The sequence below is a fragment of the Natator depressus genome, chromosome 7 (genome assembly GCF_965152275.1).
Source record: "Natator depressus isolate rNatDep1 chromosome 7, rNatDep2.hap1, whole genome shotgun sequence".
NCBI classification, from domain to species: Eukaryota; Metazoa; Chordata; order Testudines; family Cheloniidae; genus Natator; species Natator depressus.
Window position 1 is genome coordinate 41,126,910 of NC_134240.1, and position 12,271 is coordinate 41,139,180.

General features: G+C 41.4%; 1 protein-coding gene across 4 annotated transcripts in view; it reads right to left on the reverse strand.

Annotated features, from left to right (window-relative positions):
• The window catches only part of IPPK (inositol-pentakisphosphate 2-kinase), a 96,696-nt gene extending 89,733 nt beyond the window's left edge, over positions 1-6,963 (reverse strand). For 2 of the 4 annotated variants that reach the window (XM_074958209.1, XM_074958207.1), the window contains exon 1: positions 6,672-6,963. In XM_074958209.1, the coding sequence (XP_074814310.1) occupies positions 6,672-6,752 (81 nt within the window). In that variant the 5' untranslated portion in view covers positions 6,753-6,963. The remainder of the gene's footprint in view (positions 1-6,671) is intronic. The other 2 variants (XM_074958210.1, XM_074958211.1) reach the window with 1 other exon arrangement.
• Between the last annotated feature and the right edge of the window lie 5,308 nt (positions 6,964-12,271).

Sequence of the window (12,271 nt, forward strand, 5' to 3'; positions counted from 1 at the left end):
TCTTCTGAATGTAGAATCTACATCACACTCCATTCAAAAGAATAAACATAGCTGTAACTGACAAGTCAGTTATTTCATAGTAGTCTCTCAAAAAAGAGAGGTTAATATGTATTTAGTTATTGAATCTGCTGTTAACCTGTAGGCAACAATACTATACATTTATAACTTCATCTTAACTGTTTAGCAAACAAGTTTCAGCAACCTACAAAGCACAGCAAGTTCATATTGTTTCATTATTAACCCATCTGAAAAATCTTAAGTGCCCTTGTACCATTAGCTGTTGAAATGCTAAGTCTATAAATGCTTTTAATGCAGTTTGCAAAGGAAGACTATTCTGGTTTGAAATCATGGCAGCTACTTCAATGAGCATCAGTCATTTAGACTTTAGTCATAATATTACTAGTTTTTGTGCAAGTCTTATAACAAGCTAACAAGTTCAGATCATACCCACCGGTGGTATTTTCTCCTCTAAAGCAGTGGTTCTCAGGGATACACGTACTCTGGGAGTACGCGGAGGTCTTCCAGGAGGTAGGTACATCAACTCATCTAGATATTTGCCTAGTTTTACAACAGGCTACATAAAAAGCACTAGTGAAGTCAGTACAAACTAAAACGCCATACAGACAATGACTTGTTTATACTGTTCTATAAACTATACACTGAAATATAAGGACAATATTTATATTCCAATCGATTTATTTTATAATTCTACGGTAAAATGAGAAAGCAAGCAGTTTTTCCAGTAATAGTGTGCTGTGATATGTCTGTATTTTTATGTCTGATTTTGGAAGTAAGTAGTTTTAAATTAGGTGAAGCTTGGGGTACACAAGACAAAGTCCCCTGACTTTGACAGTAGTCTGGAAAGATTGAGAGCCACTGCTCTAAAGCGCTTTTGGAATAGCATGTATGCAACCTGAGCTAATTCTCCCGTTCTTCCCTTACTGCTAGGACCAAATGTTAGCATACAAACATTTTTCAAACAATTAGTACTAATGATACTGTATTACAACCCCCACCCAACACACAAAACCCTGTAGCTTCAACTAACAGCATTACCATGAACATTAATATTAGTAAAGCATCAATATTGGCTGAAGGAAAAACTAACAAGAGCACCAACCTGCCATAGGCATCGCGTTACATTTGTTACCATTTCTCTTAAATCTCAGAATTCCACCTTTACTGACATTACATTCAAAGCCCTGAAGAGAGGCCCCAGGATTTTCAAGCCAACAGAAAAATGCCTAATAGCATCTGCTATTTTATTATTTTGCATTTGTGACAAGTGTTCTAACTCAGACATAAGCAGACTTTGTCCATCTGAGGGCTTCATTAATGAATGGACATGAACCAGAGGGCTGCTCCAAATTCTCATGAAAATGGAATCACAGATGCCACATAAAGACAAGTTCCACCATACAATGCTCCACGTTGTAAATTTGCTCTGAACATGATGGAATATTGTATGCCGAGACCTGAAGTCTTAAAGGCATTAAATCCCATTGTTAAATTCTGTGGGTAATGTTTTACTCACACTTGTAGAATGGCCAGCTCCACATTATACAGTGAAACAATGGTGCTGGCACAGAGAGTCAGAACCTAGACATTTAGGTTCTTCCTAGCCATACACAATTTAACACCCCAAATGCCACAAAAATCTGCAAATTAAGTTTCTCAGTGAGACAGCAATTAATAAAATAGTATTATTCCCTGTGCTCCAAAAATGGGAAACAGAACTGCAAAGGCTGTATCTAATTCATAAATCACACTAAGTTGTCTAGCTAACTTAGGGCTTGTCTACACTGACAATTTACAGCACTGCAACTTTCTGGCTCAGGGTTGTGAAAAAACACCCCCGAGCGCAGCAAGTTTTAGCACTGTAAAGCACCAGTGTAGACAGTGCACCAACGCTGGGAGCTACGCCCCTCGTGGAGGTGGGGTTTTTTTGTTTTGTTGTTGTTGTTGTTGTTGTAAGAGCACTGCGACCACACAAGGCACTTTAAAGCACTGCCACAGCAGCGCTTTAGCATTACCAGCGTAGACTAGCCCAAAGATACAGCAAAAAGCCCACTACTCTAAATACATGATCCTGAGGGTAGCACAACCTCCAGTAGCAACAATGACAGTCCCAGTGAGTATACATTTATTATGAAAGTGACAAAAAGTCCAGTTCACTCAGTAAAGACATTTAACTCCTAAATTAATAAAATATTTTGACGACAGTATTATATATTTCACATAGAAAAAGTAGTCGCATGACAATATTTACATGTAACTCAACACAAGCCCTCAGAGAGCATAAGCATATTTTCCTCTGAAGGGAAAGAGATTTCAAGATAAGCATAGAACAACAAAAAAAAAAACAAAGATTTCCCCACACTGAAGGCAAAGTATTTTTTTTGCATACTATACATCTGTCATTGTGGTATCAAAAGACACACTGATCAAAGCATGTCAGGACTTAAAAATCCTGTTTCTCCCAGATTCCCAAAATAATTACTCCTTTGGTCTATTAAGCCCCACAAAAACATGCTAATAAGAGAAATCCCTCTTTTTCTGGACCACTCCAAATCATCATGTGCCTTGAAACACAAACCAATTGTTTACAATTATATTTTAACAAAACATTAGGTTACTAGAGTATACCTATACACCAAAAAAAAAAAAAAAAAAAAAACACAACATGAACAGAAGTCATCAGTTCCAATAAACCAAAGGAAAAGCATACATACTAGATTATATACTGAGGGAAAGAAAGGGAATTCATTAGTTCTCTTTACAGCAGAAATATAAAACACTCTTTATTTCAAGCCCTGTTTGAAATACAGAATACCTAAAGAAGATTGCCTAATTTAGAAAATTGCTCTCTCAATTTTAATGTAGGAATCTCTGCTGGTAAACACTGGTTAAAAATGCAAATCTACACAAAAGATGTGCAGCTCCCTTCTGACAAGTGAGACACCACCCCCACTCGATAGAAGTCCATGGCTCACAAAAAGGAGATCTTTCTCCTATGTAGAAAACCTTTATTACAGCAATTGCTTGCAAATCTGATTCTCCTGGCTTAACTGGGGGAGTGAGGAAGAAAAACAGGTTTGATAAGGCCCTGTTTACTCTAAAGGTCCAAACCACAGGACAAGTGAACTGATGGGTCAGCACCAGTGTGGATATCAATGGTGCAAGGTACCCACACTAACCCTGCTCTTTCTGATGAAATGTTTCTCGACATCCACATTTGTGTTGCACCGTGTAGTTGCAGTTGCATTGCCTTCTAGGTACATGTTCCACAGTTCACAGCACAGTGCTCTGAACCAGTAGCTTATGGGAAATTTCCAAGGACCACCAGGAAAGATACTAGATGGACTACCTAAGGAGTGACTGGTGAAATGTGAGACAGTAATAAAGCGACTATTCACACTGAAGGGCCTTCTATACCTTCAATTCCTACCTGCACTGGCACTGCACAGGAGAGGACCATAGTGTGATTACGCTTACCTTAAGCAAGTCTAATCCAAACAGTGCAAGCGTGCACATACCAGTAGAAGCAATCTTGCTTATGAATGAGTGATGTGTCACAAGTATTCTAGGGCAGGGGTGGCCAACCTGAGCCTGAGAAGGAGCCAGAATTTACCAATGTACATTGCCAAAGAGCCACAGTAATATATCAGCAGCCCCCCATCAGCTCCCCCTCTCCTCCCACCCGCCGGCAGCCCCACAGATCAGCACCTCCCCACTCCCTCCCCGCACCTCCCAGTCAGCTGTTTCATGGCATGCAGGAAGCTCTGGGGAGAGGAGGGAGCAGGAAGGGATGGAGTGGGGGCAGGGCCTGTGGCAGAACCAGGGGTTGAGCAGTGAGCACCCCCCGGCACATTGGAAAGTTGGTGCCTGCAGCTCCAGCCCCGGAGTCAGTACCTATACAATGAGCCGCATATCAACTTCTGAAGAGCTGCATGTGGCTCCGGAACCAAAGGTTGGCCACCCCTATTCTAGGGCAACCAAACAATGATTCCAAGCCAGATGTCTCCTGTGCAAAAGTTTAAGAGACAAGGACTTTTTCGCAGCATTTCAGCCTCAAGTTAGGTTAATTCACATATCACCCACTGTGAAACAAGAACTGCATTTAAGAATAGATACAATTGTTGCACAATTGAGATACAAGAAAGTGTGACATGCTTGGGCTGAACAAAACTTTAGTCACTACTTTGCGTATGCAACTGTTCCATTAGCACACACCTAGGCTGATTGACAGCAGACCATTAGAATGACAATAGCACATATGACTAGTGATTATCAACAACAAAACTAAGCTAGTATTTAAACAGTATTTTATATGTTCTAACTTTTTTAATTAAAATAGTTCATAAGTGACCCACAAACCTAGAAGTATTAAGAAGCAAGATTCATTGGCTTGATGCTGTTTGTACCGGAGCAACAACACACACCCTCCCATTTGCACTGCAAACATCGCAAACTTTTTTTGTGGTGTTGAAAAGAGATTTGACAGTTACATGGAATTTAAGGTAGGATTCTACACTTTCTACATGTTTAAAATGCATCATGTCCCTGGAATAAGTAATCCCTTAAGTACAATGGAGCACTGTTTCTGAGATTCCCACCATCCAACTACTGAATGCTGGGTTTGGTATTTTTTAAAATTGCACCTTGAAGAAATGCACACAAAAAACCCATAACATTGTAAATAAGGAGCAAATCTATATTCAACTCTCTCACAGTAACTTATGAAAATTTTCAACGTAAGGGGCAGAAGAAAGTAGAAAAGTTTCCAAGCTAAAATAAAAATAGGTGCCATAATAGCCTTAGCACATTTTTACGTATGGTTCTGAATTCTCATTAGCTAAATTGATTAATACATTACCAGGGGAAAAGCAATTGCACCAGTCTGAAGTTTAGAACCTGATATATTCAGTCCTGGACCAGTAAAAATATGGGTGGAGCAAGTTTTAAGGACTATCAACTCAAACCATAAATGCTTACACAAATGCCTCCTGTCTTTGATCTACTCTGCCTTACCAATAGTAAAAAAGGTTGTTTTAAATCTATGAACAGTATCAGAAGATAAGAGATCTTGGAAAATAACAGTCACTTATATCCATGCTGGAATTAGCATACAAGGCTACAAATGAAATAGCATACAAGGCTACAGGAAACCTTGCCAGAACCATATATATACACTTGTCTTAAAAGCATGTATAAAGTTGTGATGCCTAATAATTGTAATAAATGAAAATGCACAGCAAAAGAGAAGTGAAGAAGAGTAATAATATCCTGGCAGCAGTAAAATGACTGCACACCTTTTTAATCCAGTACAGAATACACATAGGTATTTATAAGATTTTCTAGTACATTCATCACCAGCATCTGAGCATATAAGGTTAATGAATTTAGTCTCAAAATTCCCCAATGAGGTATGGATTTATTTCCTTTTTACAGATGGAAAATGGAGGCACAGAGATTAAATGACACGCCTGTATTCACTGAGGAAGTCTATGACAGAGTCAAAAGCAGAACCCAAATCTCGTTAATCCCAGTTCATTGTCTTAGCCACAAATTCAATCTCTCTCTTTAGTGCGGTGGGGGGGGGGGGAAGAGGACGGGGGTGGGGGGAGGATAGGGGAAGATATTACTAGTGTTTCTCCTTTATTCCTTCTCCTCCCTCCTTCACCCATAGTGTAAGGTAACAAACTTTCTGTGGTGCTTTTCCCACATCTCCCCTCAAAAACATAGTAAATGACTACCCATCGGGTCCTTTTCCCCTTAAAAGGGGGTGCAAACTTTAAGGAAGGCAGCAGGTTTAAATGCCAGGTAAACAATCTGGGCTAGCCCCTTCCATAGTTGTGGCAGTTTCACTCCATACCACACCCCACCCGGGGGAAGAAAACCAGGAAATGGAATCCTAGATACATTATTAGAATGGAAAACTACCTGTATAGGAAATGAGAAAAAGCACCAGGCAAAGTCTCCTTCCCTTCCAGCTGGGGAGGGGAGGTTGTGTGCGGAAAAATTTGGAATATTTTAAAGGCATGAATGAGAACAAAGGAATAAATCACTTTTCAAAAGTAATCCTAGTTGTCTACATCTGTGGGAGAAAGAGAGGCAGCAGGGGAGACTTGTCCGAGGATTTCATCCCACAGCTCCCCTTCCCAGATAAGTGTATTGGGAAGGGATGCAATTTCCCTGTAGTCACCCCTTCCACACAAACCTCCGCCTCCCACTACGGAAAGGGGTAAAATTCCCTGAAGCCCCCAACTCTTGCTGCCTCTCTCTAGGTGAAGGTGCGGAGAGTAGTTTCCCTAGGACTTTACTCCCCCCGCCATCCTGCATCTCTCTCAATGGGGGACATTACCCCCAGAAAACTCCCTCGTAAGCGCCACTGCTCCGCTCCACACGGGGCGGCAGGCCGTGGGACTTCCCTGGAGCCCACCCCCGGCTTCCCCGCCCTCGGAGGAGGAATCCCTTTAAACAGTGGGGCCATGGCCTCTGACCTGTGCCCTCCGACCCCTGGCCCGTCGGAGGGGCTCGGAGCAGCTCCTGCGCAGCAGCGACAGCGAAGCGGCCCAAGCCGCCACCCCCGGCGGCCGTTACCAGCCCCGCGCGGAACGCGAGCCGGGGCCAGGCCCCCCGCGCGGTGGAAGGGTTCCGGCTCCCCGTACCTGGCTGTGGGCGACGACGAGGCTCTTGTTCCCTTCCCCGTGGTATTTCCATTCATTCTCATCCATCTTCTCTGCGTCCATCCCCCGCCCGGGCTGCCCCCCGACTCGGTCCCCGTCGGGCGACGGCAGGTCTCCGTCCCGCTGCCGCCGGCCCCGTGGGTCTTCTGCGCGAACGCTCACGAATCAGCCATCTGGTGTTCACGCTCTCCCACAGCCCCCGCAGGCAGCCCGGTTCCCGCAGGAAGTCCCGCCCTCCGCCGGCGAGGTTACGGGGTGGCCGGAGCTCACGCAACCCGAGGCTGAGCCGGCCGCCCAGAGGCTCGTGATTGGCGGGCAGCCATCTTGGGTTTGGTCAGCCCCGCCAGCCGCCATCTTTGATTGGGGCAGGGGCTGGGCTTGCGGAACGAAGTCCTTCCACCTTCACGGAGGGCAGGTTGGGGGTTCGATAGATAGGGCTGCTCTGTATTGTCCGCCATCTTTAGTGGGGGCAGAGGCGGGCGCCTATTTTTTGTCATCCCTCGTGAGTCTGGGGATGGGGTTCAGAACATGGGCATGGGCAAGTGAGCGGGGGGAGCGGTCTACAATGAAATGGGAGCGTTGGGCTCTGGGGAACGCCTTAACACAGCCACCCCCGCAGCTCGGACTGTCCGAGCAGAATGGGCACTTCCTGGGTGACGTGGGGAGGAGGGGGTCAGTCCATGGGAGCCCCTATTCTCAAGGGTATGGAGTTCCCTACAGGTCTAGGAGGGGCACGTTGTCTGGGCTACCCCACACCCCCCAGGGTGATCTCCTCTGGATCACAGTGTAAAGGGATGGACACATTTTGCAAGGTGCTCCATAAGCTTCGAAGTGGGCTCCTCTGCACTTCCGTTTGTTCAATGAGTCACAAAGAACATTGACTGTTCTTAATTGGAGCAAGGACTACGGCTGTGTAATATTAAATGTACCACCCTGAAGCGCAGTGTAGGAAAGAAAAGGAGTACTTGTGGCATCTTAGAGACTAACCAATTTATTTGAGCATAAGCTTTCGTGAGCTACAGCATCCGATGAAATGAACTGTAGCTCACGAAAGCTTATGCTCAAATAAATTGGTTAGTCTCTAAGGTGCCACTAGTACTCCTTTTCTTTTTGCGAATACAGACTAACACGGCTGCTACTCTGAAACCAGTGTAGGAAGGCTACTCCTAACGTGTGAGCTGTCCTTATTCCTACTGTGGTGAAACACAGCTCTGTCAGGGTAAAGCTTTCTAGTGTTATCACTCACGAATTTAAAAAAAAAAATCACAAGTCAGGCTCTCAAAAAACTATGATTGGTTTTAAAAACATATTTTAAAAAATAATGTTGGAGTTCTTTTTATTGCCTTCTGCTTTTTGAGCCTTCAGAGTGCACTGTAGCCATATTTTCAAGTTTTTCTCCACATAAGGGCCAAAAAATATGTTTTTTGAAAAAGAAAGCTGATTTTCTCACAAATCACTTTTCAAGAGGAACTGAATATCCTATATAGGAAGCTCACATTATTACTGGTCCAGAAGATTTCTTGCCGATATTGTTTGTGTTTGACAAGGAGTCTGTCCCTATCCATGTTTTCACCCCTGGAAAGCCAGCCAGGGGACCCATATTACACACATCACTATGAGAAATCAAATATCTTAGGAGTAGCATGGTATCTCTTTGTGTTTGATTTTTTCCATATATAGAGCTATAACCACAAGATAAAAAAGAACAAAGCTGCTCTTTTAATGGTAGTTGTACCCTCCACAAACAATAGTGCAAATTTGCTGTTGCTGCTGGGAATACAAATACTAGAAGCCACACACCCTTATACTGTTGAGACAAGGAGTACAGATAAATTCCCAGTATCTGAATTTTAATTTATACAAAATTTGTTTATATCCTCTGAATACAAAATTTTTACAGAGGTCAAACTATATGTATCACATACTCTGAAGATAATTGGAGTTGTTCTTTTCATAAATTGTTTCCTCATGGTTACAGGAGATGTCAGGGAGCCACAACCTCTTGTTTGCCCTTCTTCACTGTGTGAAAGACATGTAACCTCCATGCTTCAGGATACTCATCTTTAAATGAGTAATCACCTACCTTACAGAGGTATTGTGAGGCTTTTGAAGTTCTTTACAATACAAACACCTTAAAATACATTTTTCTTGTCTTCCCTTTGGTTTAATACAATTTCTCAAAAGGACAAATTGTCTAACAAATCCTGATGTCTGATATTATGCCAACACATTTAATGTATATAATGTATACTCAAATATATACTATGCCAGGGGTGGCCAAACTTACTGACTCTCGAAGCTGCATGCAATAATCTTCAGAAATTCAAGAGCCCGGCATGCCTGCCAGGTCTCAGGGCTTCAGCCCCACTCCGGCTGAAGCCCCAAGCCCTGGCAAGCATGCCCTGCAGGGCTGGATCCCTAAGAGACCCTTCCCCACAAGGCAGAAGCACCTAGTCCCACCAGTCTTCCTCAGGACAGAAGCCCCGAGCTCCCCTCATCCCAGTCTGGTAGGTGGAGAATGGAGTGGGAGCATAGCGGGCTCCACGAGCCACACTTTAACTGTAAAAGAGATGCAGTTTGGCTACCCCTGTAATATGCAGTAAAGTCTAAACAAATTACTGTTCTTTGCAAATACAGGGTAAAATCCTGAACTTCTTACTCAATCAAAACTTTCACTGAAGTCGACAAAAAAACAATAGCAGTTTTGACCCTTTGAATTTGGCCCTTTAAAGAATCCAGTACTTTTCTTTATGCTTTTTTAATTCTCATTAAGTAGTCTATGAAGTTTTCCCTTTCTGTTATCAAAAATTCTTCCCTCTACTCAAGGTATTAAAGCAGTCAAGATGACACATAAGCAGACATAAGCCTACAAATTCTTGTATGATTTGTATAGTTCCCAAGTTTGGCTTTTAAACAGTCTCATAAAAAAGCAAAACTTTCTATGTGAATGAAAAGAGAAGCTGCACCTGGAAGACTGAAAATAAAACATGTATAATTCTGCCACAAGAAACACTGATCCCTTGTTATACATCTTGGGTTAGATATGTATGTGTGACTGGTTAATTTTTTTAGAACACCGTTTTACTTTAACTGTGCAAATGAATTGTGGTTAAAATGGCTTATGCTTCTCTCCTTATTTAGTCAAAATATATGCACTGATAGGATTTTCTTATTAAGCAAAACCACATATGCTGAAACATTGAAAAGAAGAAGTGTTCTTTTTTTTATGAAACAATAATATTGTGCTATATTTTTCTTATGAATAGAAAGTTTAAATTATATTTCTGCCTCATTTATGCTTTCCTTTTATCCAGATTTTCTTTATTTTTTTAATATATTGGTTAATTGTCTATGAATATGTAAAATTATAAACAGTGGCATCTGGCACTACCATAATTTTATCAGGAAAACTTTGTATACAGACATTTCATTTTCAGTACAAAATCATTAACTGTAATGCTTCATTTATTAAATAAACTAAACTTGGGGAAATTATACATGTCCATTGATTACATTTTCATGAAAAAAGTACAGAACCAAATAGTATTCCTAATATACTATTTGTAGAGACTGTTCTTGTGCAAACTAATAGCTCCCCATTACATTTACACCATAATTTTCTTTACAAATTTTCACCATGAAAACTTTTGGTTTTGTACACTTTTAAGCTTACACTGAACTCACATGGAGAGATGTAAGGGCTGGTTTACACTAGAAAGTTAGGTCAACCCCACTAGGTCACTCAGAGGTGTGAAAAATTCACACCCCCTGAGAGACATAGTTAAACTGACCTACGCCCCAGTGTAGACAGTGCTAATTCAGTGGTCGAATTCTTCCATCGATCAACCTAGCTACCAACATTGGTTCCCAGCTAAAACATTGGGTACCCTTGCAGAGCTGACAGTGTGTCCCAGCCATGCTAAAGAAATCTGAGTCACACACCTCCAGGGGGTGCCACCACAGGTTTCATTTTGATATGGTATGAAGGATTAAGGAGAGAACCATAGACATAAGGTGAATCTCCTCCTCCTTGAGTCCTGTGACTGCCGTAGGTGGCTATCCAGCTTTGCGCTATTCTTTCTGCTTCTTACTAACTCAGTGCTACATTCCACCCTCCTGAAAGAGTGGGACAAAAATCCCTTTGATCCTGTCTTAATCCTTGCCTGGAGCCTAATCTAAAACCCACTGAAATCCATGGGAGTTTCTCCACTGACTTCAATGGGCTTTGAATCAGACTCTTGGTCACATAATTTTCCTATTCATGCCCTAGCAGTGTCAGAACTAGATGGTATGATGTACAATGAGCTACACAACTAACCTCTAAAAAAAGAAAAGGAGTACTTGTGGCACCTTAGAGACTAACAAATTTATGCATCCGATGAAGTGAGCTGTAGCTCACGAAAGCTTATGCTCAAATAAATGTTAGTCTCTAAGGTGCCACAAGTACTCCTTTTCTTTTTGCGAATACAGACAAACACAGCTGCTACTCGGAAACAACTAACCTCTGTTTATCAGGAACCTTGCTGAACTGTAAATACATTTTCGTGAGTGAGTTCAAAAGTATTTTATTTACTGAGGTAAAACTTCAGCCACATACCTCTTGCTAAACTCACATATTGATATTGGGTGTGAATCATTTCCTGGAGTGAGAAATAAGTCAGTATTCTAACAGTTGAAAACCAATATCATGACATCATGCTCTGAGAGCAACAAAAGACATTTCTGTTTTGTACTGTATCTACAAATATTGCATGTGTTTGTGAGCAGGGCAAGGGGATGTAGGCATATCTTAACATCTTCACACTCTCGAAAGATAAAAAGGATGATGTAAAATAGAGACTAATATTTAATTATTTATTAAAACTAGTAAATATTTCCCAATAGATCTTTTTCCATCAACTAGAAAATTTTGTTCTATAGACATTGATTTCTTTAAAAAGCTCAGGGTGAAAAATCTGTGATTAAAATCAATGGGTCTGAGAATGTATAGCGAATACTAAATTGAAATTGGGACAATTATTATTCTGTTAATTATTTTTAATCCATTGCATTGTGTTTCCAAATTTTGAAAGATGGAATTATCATATTTATTGAAAATCATCTGGTAGTTTTATCATTGATTTTATAGCAACAAAACACAAAACAATAAATTATCCTTTTATAACCCACACATCACCAAAAACTTAAAAGCCCTGACTTCCTCATTCCGATAGAGATGGCACCACTGCCTCACTTATTTACTTTTATTGATTCAACCATTTTTTTAAATTTTTTTACAATTTTATATACTTGATTAAAGTCCAAACAACTTAACCACCTCAGATTGTGATTTTGTCAGATCATACAAAATAAGCAGTATTGGGCCCAGTTAATACTTGAATTGAAACCTTAAAGAAAAACCAACATGTGGGTGGAAATGGTTACTAACCTTTCTGTAACTGTTGTTCTTCAGGATGTGATGTACTGCAATGGAGGTATGTGCACATGCCAAACACAGTTGCTGGAATTTTTTGCCTTAGTGGTATCCGGCGGGTCAGCTCCAGCACCCTCTGGTGCCATGAGCTCATAGCACTGGTATAAAG